This window comes from Tyto alba, unplaced genomic scaffold, assembly GCF_018691265.1.
Source record: "Tyto alba isolate M040663 unplaced genomic scaffold, T.alba_DEE_v4.0 Super-Scaffold_9, whole genome shotgun sequence".
In the NCBI taxonomy this organism is placed as follows: domain Eukaryota; kingdom Metazoa; phylum Chordata; class Aves; order Strigiformes; family Tytonidae; genus Tyto; species Tyto alba.
In genome coordinates, this window is record NW_024881330.1 from 31,854,861 (window position 1) to 31,879,852 (window position 24,992).

A 24,992-nucleotide genomic window follows, 5' to 3' on the forward strand; every position below is an offset into this window, starting at 1 on the left:
GGGATTTGACTGTCTTCTGGACTGAGCTTGAATAGTTCCTGTGAATTTTGTGGTTTAAACTATAGAAGTTAACATATTGTGCAGAATGGAGGTATGATCACAAACAGATTTGTGTAGCTCAGATGTCATTGTCTCGAATGTAGATTCCTCTACAAGTTTGCGTTATTGCTATCTACATTATTCCCACATATGATGACCAGAGGCAATTACTGGGTGTTTTGTCACTGAGGAAAGGGGAAACCACTATCATCTGAGTGGCTAAAGCAAGCAGTATTTATTGAAGTACTTGGAAGTTTTGTGAATGTGGAACTTTAATCCCACACAAATTGTAAGCCTCCTTAGGCAGGAGCCATCTATGCTAAATATGTATACATGAGGTGATGTACCAGAGAGTTTACACATTATTTATGATAATACTCTTCATAGTAGATGATCAGTGCTAATGTGGTCAAATATTTCATATTGTAGAAGAAGATTTTATATAGATTTTGATGGCAACTTTCACTGTGTCCTGAACTCGAACAACTGTGGTGGAGCTAGAACAATTGTGCCGGGGAATGCAGTAGTTAGAGCTAAAATAGAAGGAAGCAACAAATTCTAGTGGAAATGGCATTTACAAGCTTTCTAAGCTGTCTCTAGCACCTTATAGTTATGTATTATCCGAAGATGACTATTTAATTTGTCTCCAGGTTGCTTTAACATTTAGTTTTTAGTACGTAGGCAAAATACCATGCTTTTGAACTCATAACATCAGAATATTTTAGTCCATTTCTTTTTTCCTCTTTTTTCCTTGAGTGAGGAGGAACATCTTTGTTAATCTGCAAGATCTCTGTGTCTAAAACATTAAGTAATGATGCCTGTGATAGGCAGTTCTGAAATAGTTGACCTTTTCAAAGAAAAAAAGGTTTAACAGAAATAATCACACGTTTGTGTGCAAGTTTGTGATAGTATTTTATCAGAGATTTGTATACTCAACTTCCTTGTTTTTGGCAGTTCTGTGATTTTCAAAGCAGATGTGATTGATGGCCCAGGATGAACAGAGTCCATTGTGCCCATCACATTTGGCAGCAGGCAAAGATTTTGGTTTTTTTCTGCTGCTGTAGTGGTAAAGTTATTGTTGCTCTTTGCATCTCTTGCTAATTCTAAATTGAGATGAGCTTTGAAGAATCCAGTTCTTGCATGCCTGAGGAGTGTTTCTATATTCACCTCAATCTATGACCGTTCATTTTGTTTTTGTGGTAGAGCCCAGACTGTAGCTCCCTGTTCAGCTGAACTAGCCTTGTGCCAGGTCTGCTTGACTTCTGAACATTGGGGAAGACCCTTCTGGAGCACTGAGGAGTTCATCTGTATAGATCAATAGCCTCTTTTGGGCACCTTCTCACGTCAGGGCAGCTTCTTGTCTACCCCAAATAAACCAAAGTCTACTGTCCTGAAGCCCAGATCTCTCTTCTGCTACTCGCCTTTCTCGCTTTTCTTCAGTGTCTAAGCTCTGTCGTTGGTGGTCACTGCAGCCAGGGCTGCCATCAGCCACCACGTTCCCAAACAGTTCTTTCCTGCCCACGGGTAACGTGTCCAACAGAAGACCTGCCTTTGTTGGGCTGTCTGGCACCTCTGGCAAAAAAATGTCCCCCCAGGGCACTCGCTCTGAGTTTCTTGCTCCCCTCTACGTTTGTTTCTGCTTGAGAAGACATCAGGACGTTTAAAGTCCCCTGTGCGAACCAAGTCCTGCAATCATGAGGTGGCTTCTAGTTGTTTGAATGAGGCTTCATCCGCTCCCTCTTTCTGATCAGACAGCCCATAGTAGACATCCACCATGACATGGTCTTTGTTGGTCTCCCCTGATTCCCACCCAGAGCTCTCAACTGTCTCCTTGCATGGTTCATAGCAAGACTCCATGCACCCATGCCCCTTTCTTGCTTCCAGTGCAGCCCCCTTTACCTTCTCCCGTGTTTGTTCTCCATGTTTGGGGAGCAGGCAACTTCATGTGTTGTCTTCAGATCCCTAACTACAGTTCATTCACCCTGTGAATAGTGAGCCTACCACTCACTGTTTCCTTGTGTGGTGTTAGTATCTCACTCTGTCATGGTGCTCTGGAATACTTGGGTGGCAAGACAAATTGGGGGAAATTATCAAAATGCATCTTCCTGAAAAAATTCACGGGCAGAAAAGTGTCTGTCCACTCCTTACCCACGTTCATCTTTCTCCTAATACTGTATGTCTTTTCTGATGCACGTTGTGGTGGTACAAGGGGAAATGAGGTCCAAGGGTGGTGAAGCAGAGGCTTCAGTGTCAGTTGTCCATTGAGCGCTGGGAGCATAAACCTGGTGCTCAGAGGATCTAGGCCAGTTATATTTTTGGGTTATACTTCCCTCTTGCTGCTTTTGAGAGGGAGTGGAGAGAAGGAAATGAACAGCCTGGGCATTTTTAATTAGATAACATTTGAAACTAAAGGCAGTAGTTCACAAAACAATACAGACAGCATTTGCAACACAGAGGCTGTGGTGGCAGTGAAAGTAGTGTTGATACTCTAATGGACTTTGATCATTCATTTGAGATGTAGGTGACCAATTCAAATCCCCTTTCTCCTCAATTCAGTCCAGAAACCCGAATTTGAATGTTGAAATGCTATATGGACATAATAGTCTAAATAAAAATATTTATATGAGAAAATAAATAATTTAAATAAATCTTGCCACCTTTTCCCAATTCACTGTGTTTCTGGAATTGGAATTTCCAAAATTTACCTGGATTTACAAAAAATTGCAGTCACAGGCAATCATCTGTTCTGTTGTTTAGCTTGTCGTAAGGTGCTGTGTTGTATAACATAGTTGTACCAGTTCATTTCTAACTGGGATTTGTAACACAAAATTTGCAAAATACTTGTGGAATCAAAAATAAACATGGAAAACTGCTATTCTACCTGTCTATGTATCTCATCAATAGTGTTCAGGTGCTGCTGAGTTTTGATATCCCTGCTTTTTAATAAGTAGTGGAAAGACTTATGCCTTTGTTTGTACAATTGCTTTGATCTGCTTGCCGTAGTAAAGACAGCAGCACATTTATTTACAGAGTAAAAATTGCCTTATCTAAACAAATATATTTTCATACACTGGCCTCGTATTAAGTGTGAAGGCTTGGAGTCTTTCAATGGATGCTGACTTCTCTTTGGAAGGCTATAACTGATTTTGGTCACCAGAATAAAGGCTGGGGTCTCTTCTACCAAAGATTGAAAGTATCTGGGTAAGATTTGCAGTGTGTATTTAGATCTGTACCAGCTTCCACTGGTGACCGCAGTTAGACAATGTTACTGTTATTTCTTTTAATTCACTTGCTGACAGAAGTGACTTTATCATCATATTGTATATGCATGTAATGCATATTGTTTACTGTTTTTATTAAGTCGGTCTTGAGAGCCTGACTCTTCTAGTACCTGTATTCTGATGCTGATCTTTGGTTTTACTGTATTGTCTTTTCAGGTATTTGTCAAGTCCTCCAAAATATTAGTTTAGCATCTTTAAAGGAAAAAAAAAACCTTTCTTTTGCTGTTTATGTAAGGAGGTATCTCCATGAGGACATGTGCTTTGGATATTTCCTTGATTTTCTGGCTTTTTCCTCACCGGAACTATTTTTGTGATATTATAATACAATTTTCTTATATCCTTTGATCTTTGAATGTGATAGAAGTTAGTTGAAAAGAAACAAAAATTCTACAGGAGGTTTTTGTCTGTAAAGCTTGTTCTCTTAAACTGCTCGGTCCTGATCCTAACAGTTGTGATTTCTTGGGATGTCCATGTGAAAGACCCCGTAGTGCTACCACCATGTGGTAATAAGAAAAGATTCCACCCTCAAGACTGTCTTGGGTAAAAGAGCAACTACAAAAAAAGGTGTCCCTCACTTGGAAAATTTGAAGTACATAAATACATTTTTTCCATCAGTTCTTCTAAAGTAAACTTCAACCTTAAAAAAAAACAATAAACAAAACAAAACACCACAATCTATGAAGTAAAAGAAACCTTAAAACAGTAATGATACAAAATTTTAAATCGAGTAAACATTTGAAGAACTTGCTAGCTCTTTTTTTTTTTAGTTTTTGCTGATTTTTTCCTTCTTACTATCCTCCTTGGGAATACTGTTTCTTAGGATTGCAAAAGATATATTTTATTCTCAGCATTGATGGTATTATGATTGGAAGCTTGCATTAGTTTAGTTAGAGACCAAAGATACTGTTGGTAAGTTCTCACTGGGTTCAGGCAAGGATGTATTTGGTTACAAATACCAACAGCATTTTGTTATTTGGGATTTATTTAATGTGACAGGAGTATTTATTACATTTATGATTTAAAGGTCATACTTAATATGTTCTGTACTTATTTAATATATACTGTAATAAGTAAAAACATGTTTCTTGATACATTTTGACTTAAATGCTGTATGAAATTTGTGTTTTATGCCAACAACATACAGCAATTCTGTAAAGCACCCAGAGTTTATACAAATGAGAAATGGTCTGTAGGAAGGTAAGGGTAAAGTAACTTTTCATCTATAGGAAGAAAGTGGTATTTTTTTTTTCTTTTTTTTTTTTTTTTTTTAACATGCAGAGGAAATGCAGTGCTACAGAGGACAGTGTCTGTCTTAAATCTCCAAATGAGCAACAACTTTTAGTCCATGGCAAAAAGGTGCTGTTACAACTTGCATCTGCTGTTGTCAGATGAAATTCCTAAGAACCAGAAAATGTGGGAAGGGGTTGTGCTGACACTGCCTGTTGCATGGTCTGCACCTGTAATGTTAATGACCAATTGCCATCAAAAGCACAATGGCTTTCAGCAATTTTCTAAACTGTAGGATTGCAGGACCAGCTTCCAAAGAGGATTAAACTGCACCTCTCCATGCCAATGTAATGAAGCTTTATTTTCAAAGACTGCTGGAACCCTCCAGCAACTCCAGTATTATCAGGCTGTAGGATCAAAAAGACACTTCCTTTATGTTTGAGTATGCAGCTGGTGCATGGATTTCCAGTATATCCTGTGGCGATTTTACTTGACACCTTTTATACAGTGCATATTTGCCAAACTTAAATAGTAGAGAAGGGAAGAAATCATTTGATGCCGGTTGTGATTTAGAACATGACAGCTTAATGAGCATCATAAAACATTACTTAATGCTATTCCTGTAAATTGTATCAAAATATTTACGCTGTTTGAATGGTTGCCAGGGTGAATTTTATTTGGGAAACATTTAAAATTCTTCTCTTTTGTTCTATTTTTAACGTATTTTATAGATAAGGGCAGAATGGAATCCAATTAAAAATATTGTATATTTTTAGACAAGGTAATTTGAATAAGGCTGGCTGTTTTCTAGCATATTCATTTTATTAAGACAGTCTTAAGTTAATAGTGATAGGTGAAGCTATGTAAGAGATCTTGTAAGGTTAAAAAAATTGATTTCTGAAAAAAAGACAGAGGTGCTCTGCAGGGGGTAGAATTTCAATAAGACGCCATTTGGTTTAGTTCCAGTTTGCGTAGTAAACAGTCACTGCACGTTAAGCTGGAGGGTGAGTTTGGAGTTAACTACTCCATTTTGATGCCATGTGAATATGTTTCTTGAACAATTAGTGCATCTTTCAGCAAGAATGAGCTACCTCACACAAAGCACCGAGTAAGATACCTCTCTCTCCGTGTGTGGCAAAGATGTTCTCCTGCATGAGGGAAGATGTCAGTGTGTGGTAAATTCACCCTTTGCCTGCTGAACTCTAGATTCCCTGACTGTTGTGTATATAATGGTGCAAGATTACTACGGAAAGGTTTAGAGAGACAGTGTTAAAAACATAACCTTTCTAACTCTTACCTTTAAAATTACATAAAGACCAGCCAGCTGGCAGGAGGCTGGCCCAATAGAGAGACCCAGCACCCCGCTCCCTTCCCTAGGGCCTTTGCTCTTTTGTTGCCAGAGGAATCACAAGCATCAAATTCATGCTTAACCTGGTATCTGTGACTAACTGGGAGCAAAGTCTCTTGAGTAGCAGTGTTGGCAGTATGGGCCACCTGTAGGATAGAGATCTGGTGGCAGTGGAGAGACTTAATGATGTTTTATTTAGAGTATGTATTTCTTCCCTATCCTGTACTCCTGTACTGCTGCTGACTGGAGTGGTGCTGTTCTGGCAGCCTGGCACATCCTACAGCTTTCACATCAAACTTCAAATGTTGATGTAACTATTACTGCTAAAAAAAAAAAAAAAAAAAAAAGCTAATTAATGTGATATATAAAGGAAACATTTCTTGCTGCAATAATGCTGATTGTAGTTTTATATGCTTGTTTCTACAGTGGTCTACTCGTCTACTTCCTTTTTACTGTCTGTTGCCAGCAAAATAGCATCTATCTGTAATGTGTAATTCTCCAGGGGAAGGAAGGAAATTGCTAACCAGCGGTACAAGTGGTACAATAAATGATGCTTTTGCAAGTACAATGTAAAACTCATGCATATGCAGAAAAAAACCCCAGGTCACATGAAAGAGACTGAAAACCTATAGAAACTTAGTAATTTTTTTTTCTAATTATTAATGCATGTTGAAGGTACTGATAAAATGCACACCCTGCTGGGTCAGTGCACAAAATTACTTTTGATTTCTGTGGTGTAGTCTTGCTTAGAAAAGGCTCAAGGTCTGCTGAGGAAAACTTTTTTACTTCCACTTTTGGTAAGTGTGGAGAATGAACAGCAGTAACCATATTAGCAGCATTTTATCATTCTATTTATGTGTTCAAATTGTTGCTGTGAGCTCATCAGCATTACATCGGTGGTTTCTCCCTTCACTGCTTCCATTCTGTTATAGTTTTCATTCCCAACAGGTCAGTCTTTTTCTCACAAGTCTTTCTAGTAGTAACCACGCTGCAGAAGAACTCTGATAATAAGATGGAGAAAATGTGTAACCAGTATCTTACAGGGAATACATTATCTTCCTTCCTCCCCTCATACTTTGCTGCCATTGCCTCCATGTGCTCTGTTGTTAACTACTTGTACCCCTATCAGGCTTGTTCCCTGTATTCTTTTTCCCAATACTGATTGCTAATATAGATTTAAAATATAAGTATAATGTAGTTACATTTATTAATAATTACAGTTTTATATTACTGCATCTATTCAGGGTTATATAAGTGAGTAAGCCTTTTTAGCTTACATATTATTGCTCACCTTTTTACCAGTGTTTTCCCACTGAATTGTTAGAATTTGTAGTTTTGTTGTGTGTTTTTAAGCAGTCACCATGTTTTGAAGGTGTCCATACTGCAGCAGTATATGATACGTTCCTTCTAATAATACTTTTGGAAAGTTTTAGAAATAGTTTCTGTTCATTTATACATAATTAAAGCATTAATTACAGAACTTACTAAAATACCTATTAACATAATCTTACTTAGTCAACATGAGCACTCATCTGGCCTTTCACACAAAATTTACTCTATTCTTTTGTCACCAGCTCTGATTTTTTTTTTTTTTTACTTTGTTTGGAAAGTATTTCTTGTTTATCAAGAAAAAAATGATAGTGGCATAAGTAAGCAACCTGGGAGAATTTGGTAAGTTTATATGATAGTGATTTCCTTTGTGCTTATAACTTCAAATGATTTACATCCATCGGTGCCATGTGGTTGGCTAATACATTTGTAATACTAAATAGCTATCTGAAATCAAAGCAGTCTTTGTACTTTCCGGCTCCTTCCTCACCCTCCTTGGCTTCCAAGTTGTCATACCTATTGGGTAAGCACTTACTTATGGAAGGGCATCATTTCTCTGCATTTTGAAGGATGAACTTAGACCACATTATTTTTGAATTGTTGAATAATTATGACCTGGCCAAATTTGCCGAAGTATAAAACAAAGTGTGCACACACGCTTTCCTGAATCTCTTCCAGTTTGTATCTTTTATGGAAAACATAACCAGACAGCTGGTCTCCACACTCTGAAAACCAGTCTCTTTCTGTGATTAAAATTACCAGAATGTCATGTTGAAATTCTCTGAGGGCCAAGGTGGTTTGCACTAGTCGTCAGGAAACTTGGGTTTTGGCACTCTGGTCAGCCTTTGGTCTCAAACTTTGCCCAAATTCCAGGGAGAAATAGTAAGCAGGACTGATCTTGTTGTCCTGTTCCCACATACCAACATTGCAACTTACAAAGGAAGCCTTACTGTTTATATTGAAGAGGGCAATTGTGGTTTAACCCCAGCCAGCCCCACACAGCTGCTTGCTCTCTCCCCCACCGGTGTGATGGGGGGACAGAATTGGAAGGGTAGAAGCGAGAAAACTCATGGGTTGAGATAAAGACAGTTTAACAGGTAAAGCAAAAGCCACATGCTGAAGCAAAACAAAGCCAGGAATTCATTCACCACTTCCAGTGGCAGGCAGGTGCTCAGCCATTCCCAGGGCTCCATCATGTCTAATGATTACTTGGGAAGACAAATCCCATCGCTTTGAATATCCCCCCTTCCCGCTTCCCCAACTTTGCATTGCTGAACACAGTGTCATACATGGTATGGAATATCCCTTCGGTCAGCTGGGGTCAGCTGTCCCAGCTGGGTCCCCTCCCAACTGCTTGTGCCCCCCCAGCCCACTCGCTGGTGGGGCTGTGTGAGGAGCAGAAAAGGCCGTGGCTCTGTGTGAGCACTGCTCAGCCATAACAAAAACATCCCTGTGTTACCATCACTGTTTTCAGCACAAATCCAAAACATAGCTGCATACTAGCTACGATGAAGAAAATTAACTCTTCCAGCCAAAACCAGCACAAGGGCTAAATCCGAGGAGGTGGCATGAACTCCCTTTTCTACAAAGCTTCCACATAGCGCAATTCTCTGTTGCTCCAAGCCCAAACAATGCATGCGGTGCCAGTCTGTCTGCTGTCGAACAATTTCAGTGCTCTTTTTAAAAAAAAAAAAAAAAAAACCAAAAAACAAAAAACAGGCATGCAGAATAGCTGTGTGATTGCAAACTTAATCTGTGTACTTCAGCAAATAACCTCTAACTTATTTATAGCAACATGCATTTTGGAAATTATGGCATTTTTATACCCTATGGACATAGCTTATTATTTGCTTGGTTACTTTACAATTGTGACTGTTTTTGCCACCCACTGTATATCATTCTTCAGCGGTTATTTTCAACCACAAATGGAGGTGTTGGCTTTGTGTGGTTCTGTAATACACAAGACTGTGCTTCCAGAGCTCCTGGAGCCCAAAGTCTGTAAACATTTTTTCGGTCTGTACTGTAAATTTTTCATCCCAGATAGATACTTTAGGCTTTAGTTAATGTAATAATACCATGGGACAGGTGTTATCAAAAGTAAAATTAATCTATATTAATGAGGCACCCTACTCAGCATTTGGTACGGAGTATACAGCATAGACCTAAGATTATGGTTACAGCAATGCATGAGAGCCTGCTAATCATTTTTTCATCTTTGTTTTCGCTTTGGTCATTAGTTTAAAGTAGGAGAGAGTTATGGGATTTGATGACCTTTGGAAATAAAAACCTCACAAAACTAGTAGCATTTGCTGATGGAAACTTTGTGCCAGCTCTGTCTTCCCAGGGCATCATGATAAATGGGAGATGGAATATGCTGTATAAAATGTCTTGGGAGAACAAAGCAGTCCATAGGTGGCCTGGAGCTTTTTTGGCAGTGTCAAAGTCTGTAAATACTCTTTAAGCCACACTTTTTCTCATATGTGGACGTGCACACATACACGATAGGAAAACAGGGCTTGGGAAATTTATTACTGCATTGGAAGGCTTGAGTGTTGTCTGTAGAAGATGAGGCAGGTTAACTCTCTTTTTTCCTAATCCGGGTATTGGCTGTCAAGAACTGTAGAAAGTAGAACTATAAATTCATGACTTGGCAGAGGAAATAAAATTGTTTCTAGTATTACTTTTTTTTTAATTGATGAGAATAAATGACTTGAATCTCTGTATAAAGCATATTGAGAAATTCTTTCTTCCCCCCCCCTTCACACACTCTGAGAAAGCCTTGCTGTTTGCACGCAGAGAGAAGCGTCATCACTTAAACACTTCTAGTAAAGTATAACTACCTCAACAGCTAGACAAGGCTCAAGGAATCTCAGCCATTCCAAATGCAGGTCATGAATTTAGTGAAAACTGTATTTCTCCTCAACATGTTTCACTGACCAGTGACTCGGGCGAGGCAGGGACATACCAGTTATAGAGGCACGTGGTGCTTTTCAGGGGTACGGGGACCTGTACTAGACTGCAGAGCGAGGCGCAGATGTTTATGGCTTAGTCGGGTCAGTTTGACCTGTTCCTGTAACAGAGGTGAGGGCTAGATGAAAAAACAGTCCAGGTTACTGAAGCAGTATAACTGCTTTATTTGTTTGGGTGTAACTGTACTAAACCTTCTTTTTAGCATAATGAGTTGAGCTGTGGTGCTGTGCTGATGTTGCCTTTGATTTCAGTTTGGGAGCCAGCTTGGTCTAAACTAGCTCATGGGCTCTGCACGGCAATCCGCTGAGAGGTGTAGACTTGCCCAAAGACAGAAGCTATTTAGTTTCTAGGTTGAGAAACTGAATTAATGATGGTTTGGACCAAATGTGAATTACAAGTCTTAATATAACATAGATCTTACTAAGGAAAATTAATGCTATCATATAACCATGGAGTGGTTCATTCCTCTGGAATAGTTTCAGTAAGCGACTCTGAGAAGGGAATTAACACAGCTAGGGAAACACTCTGCAGGTAATATATCAACCTCAAGCTCTTTAGATGGCGTGAGTCAAGCCTCCCATAAATCATGACATTAAAGTTGGTTTTGGTTTTTGTTTTATTTCTTTTTGGGTTCTTTAGTCTTTGGGTTCACATCGCTCTTTTTAATTTGGCAGAATAGGAATTTTTAATTAAACAAACTTTTTTTAGAAGGCAATTCAACTTCTTGTGTAGCATTATAACTACAAAAAACAGGACTTTAAGACACTAAATGTCAGAAATATATGATAAAGTTGTTAATATTAGCAAAGCTGGAGATGTTGTACAGACTTATTTCACTGATAATTCTTTGCTGTCTGCTATATAATACTAAGATTACTCAGGCTGGAGGCCAGTAGCTAGCAGTGTAGCCCAGGGGTCAATACTGGGTCCAGTCCTGCTTAATATCTTCATTAATTAGTTCAGTGATAAGACAGAGTGTACCCTCGGCAAGTTTGCACAGAATATGAAACTCAGAGGAGTTGTCATATGGGGCGGTTGTGCTGTCATCCAGAGGGACCTCAACTGACTGGGGAAATGGGCTGACAGGAACCACATGAAGTTCTACAAAGAGAAACGCAGAGTCCTTCCCTGTGGGAGGAACAACCCCAGGCACCAGCACATGCTGGGGCCACCCAGCTGAAAAGCAACTTGGCAGGAAAGGCCCCGGGGGTCCTGGTGGACACCAAGTGGAACATGAGCCAGCGGTGTGCCCTTCTGACAACGGAGGCGAACGGTGTCCCGGGCTGCATTAGTCAGAGCATCGCCAGCAGGTGGAGGGAAGTGATCCTGCTCCTCTCCTGAGCGGTGATGAAGCCAGACCTGGAGTGCTGGGTCCAGTTCTGGGGTCCCCAGTTGAAGAGACAGTCCAGTGAAGTCCCATCCTCCAGTGAGGAAAGGCTGAGAGAGCGAGGACTGCTCAGCCTGGAGAAGGCAAGGCTGGGGGGATTTCATCAGTGTGTAGAAAGGCAGAGCCAGGCTCTTTCCAGGGGTGCCCAGTGACAGGCCCAGGGGCAATGGGCACACACTGAAACACCAGTAATTCCCTCTGAACATCAGGAAACACTTTTTCACTGTCAGGGTGACTGAGCACTGGCACAGGTTGCCCGGAGAGACTGGGGAGTCTCCATCCTTGGAGATACTTAAAAGCTGTCTGTGGCCACTAATGATTTAATCGTGCATTTGTATTTCCAGTCAGCTGTCCGTACAGAGGAATGGCTCATCAGGGGGAGGTGTGAGTGTTGACTGCTGCTTGGAATAGACCCAAAAGACTGATAAAATTAATTCTGTTACTCTTACCCACCAAACCCCTGACAGATGCTTGTCTTCCCCTGACGCTTTCTGTAACTCCTTGTCAGCCTGTTTAGATGCCGTTATCCAACCAGGGCACAAAAGCAGGTAAATTCCTACAAAGCAAGGTAAGCCTTTTAAGGCTGTGTTTCTGAGCTGTGTCGGGGATCCAGCTGCTTTGCTATTATTAGGCAGCTCAGCAAAGCTGAATAAAAAGACAAAACAGTGTTTAGAGGCAAAAATAAACAACATTTTATCGTATGTCTGTTATTTAAGAGTAATTTATGTTCCTTTTCTGCTCACTAATATGCTCACAAAAACATCACAGTCCTTGCCGCCTCTCTTTTCACATGCACTTGTGTGGAATTAGGATGGGAATAGCAATTTTGTATCAAATGTTTTGGAGAAAGAAGCAGAAGCAATAGAAGAACTAAAGCAACACTTAGGTTGTGTGTAATTGGCCTTACTGTGTAAGGAGCCTCTGATAATGCCATCCATAATATTGTATTTACTTGCCAGACTTTTCTTAAATTTTCGAGATTAAATTTAAAATCCTAGGCAGGTATTGCTGTTGTGCTGGAAGAACTGCGCTGTAAGTAAAGACTTGTATATTTAAAAAGGAAAAAAAAGAAAAATAAAATAATAAAACATGTTACTCTTCTAAGAGTATTCAGTAGCTGTTAAAACTTGACTTAATAGATTCTGGAGTCTGTGTGTGGTCACTGCTGCCATGGCTCTGTCAGCATGTTAGGCATGATAGCAGCCAGGCAGGGATGCAAATGTCTGTTGTTTTGTGAACTTGCTGAACGTAGCTATGATTTATGGACACTGAAATACGAAGCATGATGATAGTCAATAATGGGGCTTTTTTTTTTTAACAAAACCAAAGCTCTTTACTTTTTTCTTTTGTGATAGCTGTCAAGAGGCAAATTTTCTGTTTTCCTGTCTTAGCATTTTACAGTTATTTTTTATCTAAAGAGCTCAAAACCCAGCCACCCAGCTTGGTTGAGAAACAATAATCCCCCCCCTCCCAGTCCTCCAAATCCTGAAGGGATTGTTCTGAAAAACACTGACGCTATATTTTAAATGATCTGCTTTGAGACTTGGCAGGCTCTGCTCACATGGAAAAGTGCACATAATGTGGTCACACTGCGTGAGCACGTACCCACTTAACCGAGAAATTGAGATATGACTCTAAAGGCAGGGAGATAATCATTGGGCACAATGAAAATTGCCTATCACTTACTGGTGTTTGTAGGGTAAGAGGAAAAGGGCTTAAACAATTTTTCTTTGATTAATGATTTTATTAGAAGGAATGAAGGATTGCTTACTTTCTCTGTGAAACCTCATGTTCGTTATTTTCATAGTAGTTAGTGGGCTCTTCCAAAAGCAATGAGATCTTATGAACCAGTTTCACGGTTCATATAAACCTATATAAAACATGTCTTTATAGAAATGCGCAGTGCACATGTTTAACCCCTCTGAAATCTTCTGGACATAATGGGGTGTTAATTTTAAAAAATTAAATATTTAAACTGTGATATTCTACAACATGAAATCCCAATCAAACTTTTCAGGCCTTTTCTATACTTCATAAGGAAATGTAAGTAGCATACAAGTTTAATTTATTTGCAATTTGTATTCATTAACTTCAAGTATTCAGGTAGAGATCTTAATCTGAGTGCTAATTATAAATTGATTGCTAATTTGTCTTTCCATTTAGGGAGTTCATTTACTTCTTTTTCTATGACTTTATACATTTGAAGTTACCTAAAAGTGTGTTAAATCTTTCAGATTGGGTAGTGACTGCTCCCCCTCGCTCACCTTTGGGTCCCTGTTGCCAGGCCAGTCTACTTACCACCTAAGTACTAGATTTTGCTCTCTCCAAAGCCTTTCAAGACCGTTCTTGGCAGCTGGCTTGACAGAGCTGCTGGAGTCGAGACTGAAACGCGCTCTGCTTCCTCCAGACAGAGCTCGGTTAAACAAGCTGTGCTCCTCTGCTTGGCAGGAGGCAGAGCTGCCACTGCTGCCAGCCTCAGGGGGATGCAGAGCCGCGGTGATGTGTGGCAGCAAATACAGTATCGCCTTCTGGCTCTTTCGGTGACTTGAATCACACGTTGCTGTAGTGTGAAGGTTTGTGAAATATTCCTCTGCTTCTGCAGAGATGTGTTAAGAGCGTATTATATATTTGGCCTGGTGTACGCACCAGCGGTGCATTTAGCTAAAACTAAATTATAGTAAGCCAGTGGAAAGGAATAACGTGTGGCTGGAGTAGGTTAGGTGAGGTTTAATTTGCTAAGCAGTGCTTTAAGCTTGAAAAAAAAAGAAAAAAATAAAAAAGGGATTTTGCAGTGGTTTAGAATCATTTTGTTGAAAGAATTGGTGCAGCAAAGGTTCTCTCCATTTTCCTCTGCTCTCATCATCATAGGGAAAACTCGGAAGGTCTTTTTCTGCTGAGAATTTCCCATTTATTATAAAATGCTAAATGTTAATTTTTCCTGCTTTGTTGATCACAATTTAGATTTACGAGTTTTTCCTGTGGCAGGGTATGTAATGAGCCTAATGGTTGTTGAAAGGTGAGGGTTTTCCTTCTTTAAAGTGAACTAAAAACTGACCATTCGGGGTTGTGATTGATCAGATCCTTGGTAGGCTTGCAGGCATACTCTGGCATTCATACAAATGTTTGCCTGCTTTACATACTTATTGCCAGTATACTCAAGTGCAGTCACATACATCTTATAGGTAGTGTTCAAAGCAGGCAGGCCTGCTTTATTTAAATAAGGTGATATGTAAATATATAAAGAAGAAATTCTTGTGCTGTTTTAAAATAAAGTGAGACTAAGGTGATGGTCTTCACATATCTTTCAGGTTATTTGCTCACAACTCCTTTGCCAAGGGTGAAAGTCATGGCTTCAGACTCCCCAGATCTTTATGACTAGCTCACACGTAATGCAACTTTCAATTTGTGGGTTTTATTTTTTTTTTTTCTGGCATTAAACACATCTATTTTTTTAGTATTTTGGGACTTTCTTCTGTAGCTGGCTAGTGTAATAACAACATTCCAGTATTTCAAGCTTAAAGAGTAAAATTGAAAGAGCAGTAGAAAGATTGCTAGTACTATCTTGGCTATTAGTGATAAAATGAACAGTGTTCTTTGTGTTCCATTAATGGAAATCCAGAGATTTGTTTAATTTAAAATGCAATTTTCTTCTTCCTCCCCTTTTTTTTTTTTAAGCAATTCACAGTCTTAACACACATTAAACAGTTCTTTGATTTTATCATGTATGACTTTATCTGTAGTTCAGTCTGAATGAATTAAAGGGCAGTTGCTAACTACCTTATTAGCTTCATGCTAATCATTCCAAAGTCTACATACCTTTTGCAAGCAAAGGCTTCACTCCTTAGAGTAAAGTATGCATATTTTGTTTTTTACTCTAGTATGTGAAGCAGGTGAAGGTAGCAGTTTTGACGTTGTGCTAGAGGGCTACTTGCGTTTCTTAAACGTGCTTATAAGGATGGTAATGTAAACAGAAGTGCGGTTACCACAGAGGGAAAGTTGACAAAAATAGTTACTTGAAGAGTAGCAGTAATCTGTATGAATGTTTGTTTGTTTGTTTGTTTTTCTCTGCTAATAGGTAGCTATTACGCAGGTGCATAATGCAATATTATGTGTATGATAATTTTTCCCTGATGCTTTATTTGCACAGTTGGAACGTTCCGTGTGAAATACAAATGGATATAGCTATGGCTGTCTTTTGTTACCCTTCTCGGTTCCTTTAAAAGTCTTTGCAGTGGGGATTTAAAATGACGACTGCGCTGTCATCGTCTTTGATGTACCTTCTGAAGCGACATAGGCTATTGTAATGCCATACCCCACGCTCACTTCTCCTTCTTGGTCAGAGTTGCCGCCGCGACTCGGGTCATGGTGGGAGGGAAGGGGGGGGGGGTGGGTGGTGGTGGGCCGTGTTACCGTGGTTGTATTTTTGAAGGCGATAAAATAGGTGCCCTAAAACCAGAAGGGCGCCGCGGCCTGGGCCCGAGGTCAGAAGCGAGGGGGCGGCGGTGGGAGCCGCCCGGGGTTCCCGCCCCGCCGGAGCTGTCCTGCGCGGGGGGATCCGCCGCTGGCTGCCGGGGCGAGCGCGCAGCCATTCTTCCGCCTTCACTTCCTCGGCTCTTTAGCCCCCATTGAGCGGCGAACAGTGGCGGGGGACAAAAGCTGTATACACTGTACAAACAGAGCACCAAAGCGGCAGTACACTGACTCATTCTTCGCTCTGTGTGAGAACTGAGGGGGACTCTATTCACCGCCTTTGTGGCAGTGTCTGTCAACAGCGCTGTTTGAGGCCAGCCCCATTGTGCCGGCCAATGTTTCTTATTGACCCGAGTCTGTGCCCGCAATGTTCCCAGGGTCGAAGTTGCGAGCGAGAGAATGTTTGAAAAGGGGTAATCGTGGGCTAAATGCGTTTTGCTGCATTGTCGTCTGACCTATTAAATCTAAACTGCGGTCCCCGTTCATGCAAACAGGTAATTATGTAGTCACAGCTGCGGCCATTGACATCTGGTTACCGCCCCGTGGAAAAAGGGGATGGGGCGCTCGCCTCTCCCTCCGGGCTCTCAAGCACTGAACTTTAATGATATTAACAGAAAATAGAGGGTGGATAAGCGGGAATGACAGGTCAACAAGGTGGATACTTTATCCATGTAGGCACAAATAACTCTGAGCACCGTTGCTTGGGTATTTCTGCTACCTTATGCATCAGGTTTTCCCCGTAGCTGCGGGCTTGGCTGCGCTCTAGGTCCAGTTATTATTTAGCAGTTTTAGATCAGGAGAGACGCCAAAATACTTTTTGTCATCCTGTCTTGCAGAATGTCTGTGCAGAGCAGCTCTGCAAACAGCTACCATATTAACTAATTTTTTTTTTTTTTTTTTTTTTTTTTTCCTAAACCAAGCAGCTCACAATGGCTCTCATCCCTAGGGGCTGGGTTGCCAGGATTTTCAGATAACAAACTTTCTTTATCAATAGGCCAGCATTTCAAAACTTTGTGGTAAGTGCGCAAGGGTAGTAAAAAATTGCTGGCCATAAATTATTTTGGGGCAACTGCTTTTTCTCTTAATGTACTTTGGAACTGAGGCGTGGTATTTGCATGTAAATTAGCCTGACACATCCTCTCTCTCTCATCCCCTTCTGCTGGGAGGGGAGAGATCTCTACATTACATACATAAGTATTAAAACAGTGCTTTTCTGCTCTGTGCAACTTTCAGTGACTATATAGACATCCACCATTAAGGAAATTAGGAGAGAGGGTTACACGGCCCTGGGTGGCTCTCAGGGCACATCAAAGCTGGGAGCACACTCGGTGCTGGGCAGCCCTGGCTGCAGGACAGGGGGGTGCAGCCGGCTGATAAATCCCTGCTGTAAGGGATCTCTTGCAGGAATGAATGGTTAGCTGCTTCTCCTTGCATTTGCATCCCAGCACTGCTCCTTCGGAGCCAATTATGCTGAAGAGCTGTTGCAATATGAAGTGTAACGCAACAGGGAGAGTAGGTGCTAAATGTTACGGCAAATATATATATATACACAATTCTTCGTAGTTATGGGAGGACTAATTACTAGAAGTGTGAAACTTCCTCCTGCGAAGGCATGCCCAGTGTTTCAGAGCAGAGGGCTGCCTCTTCACTCACGGAGCAGGGAGGGAGAAAAGCTGGTCTGCCCAGACTCATGGGAACCTGCTTGTATTGTGGATCTCTAAACTTGTACAGGCATCTGTTACACAATTAGCTTTTTCTCTTTCTGTGTGTCTGGTTTTGGTTTGTTTGTTTGTTTGTTTGTTTGTTTTTTACTTGATTTCTACCTTTTATTCCTTACAGGCCTCTATAGAGCTTACCGACTGTTATGCACAAAGCAAGGGTAAAAAAGTGAAAACCAAAAATATTTCAAATGTATCCAGAAACGTGTTGGCATTAGCATCTTTTGCAGGCAGAGGACAGCAAGGAGAGACCAAGTCCATCTACCAGCAAAAGGCAGTTAAATTACATCTTCACAATTATCTGATTCTGTGCCTCTTTGATACTTATTGCTATAGGAAGGAATAAATGTCCTTAGGGACTTTTCTAGGACATGCTAAGGCTATATACAGTCTCTTTGCTGCATGTATGTCAAGACAAATTTTTCCAAATATGCAGAAAATTCTATTTGTGCATTCCCCAGTAGATTTATTAACGTAATAAAAATACTGGATAGCCTTAGGAATTGGTTGTTTCTCACCTATGTAGCTCCTAAACCATTTGCCCATTTCTCTGTTTAAAAAAAAAAAAAAATTCAAAATAAAGTATTTCCTCTTCAGCACCTGCTGTTTTTTTCAATTGTAAGGGCAATACCAAAGAATATTATTTATCTGAAGGATTCAGTTGTCAAAACCAGTGTTCTTGTCAACTGTGTTATCTGTAGAGGAGATAAATGACCCTGAAGATTAATCCTATAGAAGTCTATAAATGCCTTGCACCCTTTAAAATACTTTAATTCTGTAACTAAGAAAACCTGTTCCACTCCAAATGTGAGAAGTCAGGAAGAACTTGAAATGAGAATTCCCAGCAGAGATCAGGAAGCTTCCTGGCTAAATTTTTTTTTTTCCTTGACTTACCTAGTAAGTAAAACTTGAGCAAACTTTTAACTCGGGTACTCCAATTTCGATGCCCTGTGCATCCTGTGACGTCCCAGCTGTAATACTGAGTGTCTCTCTAGGTAATTCAAAAGAAGTTATGAGACTATGTTTTTCAAAGAGGCAAAGATGACTTCTTGTCTTTAGATATGTCACCTGACTTATTGAAATAGGTATTAACCACTGCAGCGTTCTTGTATGTTTGGAAGGTTGTGCTGTATAATGAAAGGAAGGTTGAAAACTAGATGTAGAAATAATTACATGCTCAGTGCTTTGGCTCATTCAGGTGGTAACGTCAGTGTGATCAGGGGGAGACCTTCCATGGTATATATAGCTTAGTTTCATGCTTCAGCAAACAAGGCATTATAGACAAACTTCTTACAGTTCTAGACAAAATAAGAGAGCAGAGAATGTAGACTGGAAAACTGATTACCTGCACATGCAGTACATGCACTCAACATCCTGGCCTGCACTTCGTGGAGAACAACTTCAGTGTGGGCTCCTACATTTTCCCAGAATGAAAAATTCATTACTTTGTTGGTCTAATTATTTTCCTTCAAGCAGTGGTAGCTTGCAGAAGTAAAAAGGAAATAAGCATAAAGAATTTCAGTTGAAATGAATAATGAGGGCTTTTTCTTTCTATTGTTGTTTTTTTTTTTTTCTTGGAGGTGGTAGTACTTGAAATGCTTACTATTAAGTAGGAAAGAAGATATCTCTGATCAGTGCTTAACAGTTTTTCCTTTATCTTTCACAGTAGCAGCATATATAATGTGAAAATTTTATAGTAATTTATTATAACCTTTTACAAAGAATTCTGCTTGATTTTTTTGAAGGGATTTTTTTATGTAGTGGATTAGATTATGGTTAAGTTTTAATACATCTGTTTTTCTATTTTAGTTTAATATGAGTTAGCCTATTTGAGACTGTTCACAATGCAACGGTATTATCTATCAATCAGTATCTGTCTTTATGCATTGAAAATGAATAATATTCTTCCTGAAACTGGTATACCTACTGGTAAAGTCAGCCTAAAATATGGTGCATATGTAGGCATAATCTAAATGAGCGTATTTCATCTACCTTTCTTAGAATGAGAATGAAGTGTGAGTCAAAAAAAAACAAAAAAAAGAAAAAAGATTTCTAAGAGAAATTAGTTGGCTTGTTCCAACAAAGGGCCCCAGGATATCATAACCTGTGTGTAAAAACAACAGTACGCTTGGCATGCATTGCCCCTGCGAGTTCAAAAGAACTTTATGGAAACTGAAATAACCTTTCTAAAAATATATTTGAGGGCATACCCTTTGAGTACTGGAAATAACATTCTGATAGCACAGCGTGGGGCAGCCCTGTTCCATTACCTAGCATCTGTGGATTACAGCCATGAAGAAAATACAGCAGTGAAGCACAAGAATGGACAATACCTATAGATGAAGGCTAACTTATCACCACTGCTCTTTATAGGGTTTGTCTTTACAGCTTACGGGAAAGGATTTGTGGTTTTGTGAACTTGAAATACTACTGAATGTTAACCATTTTCCTTATAAAGATTTTTTTTCAGCATTTCATTTCAGCAGAAAACTGGAGTAGCACAAAACATTTAAAATTATTCTTACTGTTCAAAAAAAGGTAATAGTTCTTAAGCCCACTAGGTAGCTTATTTATTTAGGTTAAAAAATGTGCAATATCATCTAATACCAAGACAACATTATGAGCATGTTCATGTAATGTAGTTTTCTGGATGTGTTGAAATGACGAGCTCAGATGTTGCTTTACAGAAACACAGCTATAGGGAGGATCAGATATTTTAGTTGTTAACATACTGTATAAAGCAGAGAATTTCACTTCAGAAAAGGAAAACTTGTCCACAGCCAAGATCAGATCTGTAATGGCTTTGGGAGACAGCTCTGGTTTTCCTGCCATACACAGTAAGACCTAAGAAGTGGGATTGGTTTACAAATTACCTCATGTAGACTGTGTAAAACCCAGATTTATTGCCCCAAAGTAATCAAAGGCTCCATTACAAATGCCTTGTTATATTCTGTAATATGAAGGCAGTTGGCTAGTCTACTGCATTTTTGTAACTCTTTAAAAGTTGAAACAGGTTGCTTCTTTATATTGGTTTTATTGCATGTAGACATTTCTTATATTCAAGTTAAGATTTTTATTTCTCTCCCCCCACCCCAGTTACTAGAATGAAAATAACTTAGTTCATATCTCAGTCACATTGTGACTTACACTGCTTTTCATTAGGGAAGATTTCCATGTATAGACAGGATGCAGTGGTTAAACAGGGCTTTGGAACAAGAAAATATAGATTATAATCGATGCGAGTCAGCCTCGACATGGACTTCCTTTTACACCCTCTGACTATTGTCACAGCTTCCCCTCATTCACTTCGGTGGTGGTTGTTCTTTGTGTGAGACCAATAGATAGTATTGACACATCAGCAAAAGTTGTGTTTATGTTTGATCTCTTGTAGAATAAAAATTCAGCTCTGGATCCTTGAGAATTCCTCATTTCCCTCATGACAACATTACTGCTCCGCAGCCTTCAAGAATTAAACAAAAATCTATTTGGAGAGTAAAGAATTTTCAACAGTCTATTCTTGCTTTATTTTTTAAAACAAGTTTCTGTTCTTTGATAATCTGAGATCCGTTGGTTTTTCTTTGAAGGGAAATAGATATGGCAGCACACACCGAATTCATTCAGGAGGAATACTTACTCGCTTTTAGAAATGCTGCTAAAAGTCATAGTGCCAACTAGCTGGTTAATTCATCTTCATTTGCAGAATCGGTGTGGAGGGCTTGGAGCGCTTACAGTACCGGTAACTGGGGAGCTGCTCAGGTATTTCTAGAAAGAAGATGCTTACACCTTGTTTGCTTTTGGAGGGGGGTAGGTGCAGCAGAGGGTTAACTCTCTGACATAACTGAAGTGTCTTAATTAGAGCTTGGCAAAGAGCCATGGTCAGTAGAAAATAGGCTGTGCCTGAGAGGGCAGCAATAACTACTGGTTTGAGCCTCTGGCGAGGTCTCCTGCATTCAGCAGCACTCTCTGCTTGTGCCTACCTGTTGTGGGAAAGCAAGATGCTGCCCAGACCCGAAACAAAGCAGCCGAGCATTTTCCCATCCAGCTTCACCATTGTAGCCTTAAAAAAGAAAGGATGTGGGGATGCGGAGAGGGGGGAGATACCTGTCAATGAAAGTAGCTTTTGCATCAGCTTGCTGCGCATAGTGGCCTGCAGCTGAACGAGGGGCTGGTTAAAACTGCGGAGCAAATCTGGTTTTGCACGCTGTAGAGAATGAGTACAATACTTGCCTTAAAATGGGAAAACGGAAGAATTCGAACTTGAGTCTGAAAAGACTTTAAAACATTGATGACCTGTGGTGATGCTTTTCAAATTGGGAATTACTGCATTTTTTTTGAAGCATTATGATGATTTACTTGTAAGAATTATTAATAATACCGTTTTCCAACTTTATGGCCTATTTACAGTCCTGGTGGTTAAAAACATAGTATCAAGTTGCCCAATTAATCATATATTGTTACAGGATGGATGATACAGATTAAATACATTATTAATACAATATTAATAGAAATTGTAAATAAATACTGTGTAAAGACAGTACAAATTAGATACAGTAAAACAAAACACCAAACCTGTTATTTAAAAATGAAACAATAAAAATGCCTATAAGTTCAGGACGAGGTTGCTGGATCTTACAATGAGAAATACAGAGGTACAGACTTGTGATGAAGTTGAGCTGATAAGATTGCCTTTGTAGAGGCAGATATTCAGAGAGACAGTAAGGTAGGTACTGCTCAAGCTGGTGTGTTTGTAAAGTGTGTAGAAAAGCCTGTCTTTTTGCAATTTTTAAAACACCAGAATTTGTAAGACTGCATCTTGGGGTTTGCGTGAATGTCGAAATGCCCCATACCTGTATTTGAAGAGAAGAAAAATGCACTGAAAGTTTGAGGTTGTTTCCAGAGGTACCAATGATAGGTAAGCTCTTCTGTCTCTCACTGGATTTCAGTGGAAATTAAACACCTAAATCCAGACTGTGAAGACTTGAAAGTCATCTCCTTTTAGGTACAACAACATTAATAATGTATCGCAGTCTGACTGTACAAAACCACAGTACCAAAATAGCCTTTACTGGTATTAATATTTCATAATAAGTAACAAGGTCGAATCAAAAACATACCTGTGTCTTTCAATCTCTAGGTAGACCTGTCTTTAAGGTAGACCCCATTCTCTTCAGTGGGACTCTGCATTATGTAGTAAATCACATCAGAGGTAACTTGGCGGTCGCAGCAATGTAGAAGTCCTGCTAATTAGGCACTGAGGGGTCATTTAATCCATGCCAGTTGTGTGTGTAACGGTAATCTGTTACTTTAACACCTCACTGGAGCATCTATCGAGTTTCTAACTCTACTCTTACCTATTGAGTGACAGCAGAACGGCCATGCTCATGTTGGCTTTGTGTGTGCCAGGCTGGTGGGTACCGTTATGGACCTGTTCATCACTCTTTGAGTAGATTTTGGTTATATGGAGAGAAATCTAAAAAAATGAGCTGTGCATTCCAATCTGCAGTTTGCTGTGATAAAAACGCCATTGGAAAAAGATGGTAATGGCTCTGGAAAGACTGTCTCCCGTTTAATGCTTTCTACTCACAAGTTTGACTTTTTACCTGGGATCATGCATCACTTCAGAGGAACCCAACAGAACCTTCCAGCAGTGAAAGTCCACCCTGCAAAGCAAAAAAAAAAATAAAAGGCCTGTTTCCATAGCATTCGATCATAGTGCAGGCTGCTTCAGAAGAGAAGGACTTTCTTTGTGGAGAACACTACCTGCTTAGGTCTTATTTCATGAAGAAGGGTTACCTTCTGCTTGAGAAAGGTGATCTCTTAATTTATAGTAAGCACAGATAATAAAGAACTCTGGGTCCTGTGGAAGACTTCCCAGTACGTGTACCTGATTGGAATAAAAGGAATTGAGCTTGTTGGATTTATCCACCTGCATTATGCCTCTGAAACAGCCAGCTCTTCCTGTGTGGGCACTTAGTTGTATGCCATGGATAGTTAGTGTCTCTTCCCTGTCCAATGAAGACATGGGTTATTCCTTCCAAAGAAACCACATGGGAAAATGGACAGTGTCTCTGAGCATGGAAATGTTTTCTTCTGACCAGACTGGTCTTGGGTACGTGCAGCTACTGCCAAGTTAGTTTTACTGCTCAAGTTGTATGTTTACATTTTCTGCATATGTTTTATAGGAGAAGTATTTGGGTAGGCAATGGCCTGCTCTGCATTTCCAAATGTTTGTGCAATTATTTTAAATAGAAATAAGGGTGCAAAGTCAATACTCAAATATATTACTGTAGACAGTTTGCATGCATGTTTGTGTATTCTAAGAAACATAACAGGTCTGTGTAAGTTTGTATTTAGACACTCATAAGTTTGACCCAGTTACCTGAGACCAGTTGTTTTATGAAAGAACTGCTGAGGATCAGTTAAGATCTACCATGAGAAAATACATATTGGAATGCATAATGAATATTTACAGTGAAAAATTCCATAGCTAAATTATTTGATAATTGGGAATACAGCACGTGTTTTGCTGATACTTTACATGCTTAATGTCACTCTTTAATAAAACCCTTTTGCTTGTGATTCTTATAAACCAGGAAGAAAGCTTCATATTTGAGCGTTAGCTTGTAAAATATGTTAAGGAATGAGATTGAATTTTTAAAAATCCTGAAAAGAAAAGTATTATATCAATTGTAGTAAAATAGTTTGTGTAGCATTAGAACTACAGTTAAGTGGTTGAAAATTGTATGTGTGCACATATACATTTATATGAAAAATGTATTCAATTCAGATACTATTCTTGGATTATGTGTTTATTTCAAGCTCAGTTGAACAGAGGACGGTGGCAGCCAAACTGTTGACAGGTAACAGAACAAGCCAGTTATACTACTGAATTGTAATCGGCATTGCACATTTTTGTATTTCTTGTTTTGCAGAATTGTAGTCATATGGGTCTGTAAAACTTGATGGTGGGTGAGAAACACATCTTACTGCCATCTTCACCTACTTTTGACATTGTAAAATGGGGCACAACAGGTTGCAAGAATGAAACAGCGATCAGGATCCTATGTGCAGTGTGGGTGTTCAGCATCAGCAGATGTTTCTTGGAAAAGAGCCGGTGTACTTTCTGCCATGTGCTTTTGCATTTTATGGTTCCTGTGTATATTGTGGTTTATTGTATGCAGTTGAGAGACTAAGGAAATAAATATGTCTAGAGGTGTAACTGA

The 24,992-nt window shown here is 39.7% G+C and overlaps 1 protein-coding gene across 4 annotated transcripts in view; it reads left to right on the plus strand.

Moving 5' to 3' along the window:
* The window catches only part of TPD52 (tumor protein D52), a 125,991-nt gene that overhangs the window by 60,502 nt on the left and 40,497 nt on the right, over positions 1 to 24,992 (plus strand). Inside the window, exon 3 of one of the 4 annotated variants that reach the window (XM_042785793.1) lies at positions 1,243 to 2,905. The exons of the other annotated variants lie outside the window; for them this stretch is intronic. Within the exon in view, the coding sequence (XP_042641727.1) occupies positions 1,243 to 1,360 (118 nt within the window). The 3' untranslated portion in view covers positions 1,361 to 2,905. Of the gene's footprint in view, positions 1 to 1,242; positions 2,906 to 24,992 lie in introns of those variants that run through there. 4 annotated transcript variants of the gene reach the window in all.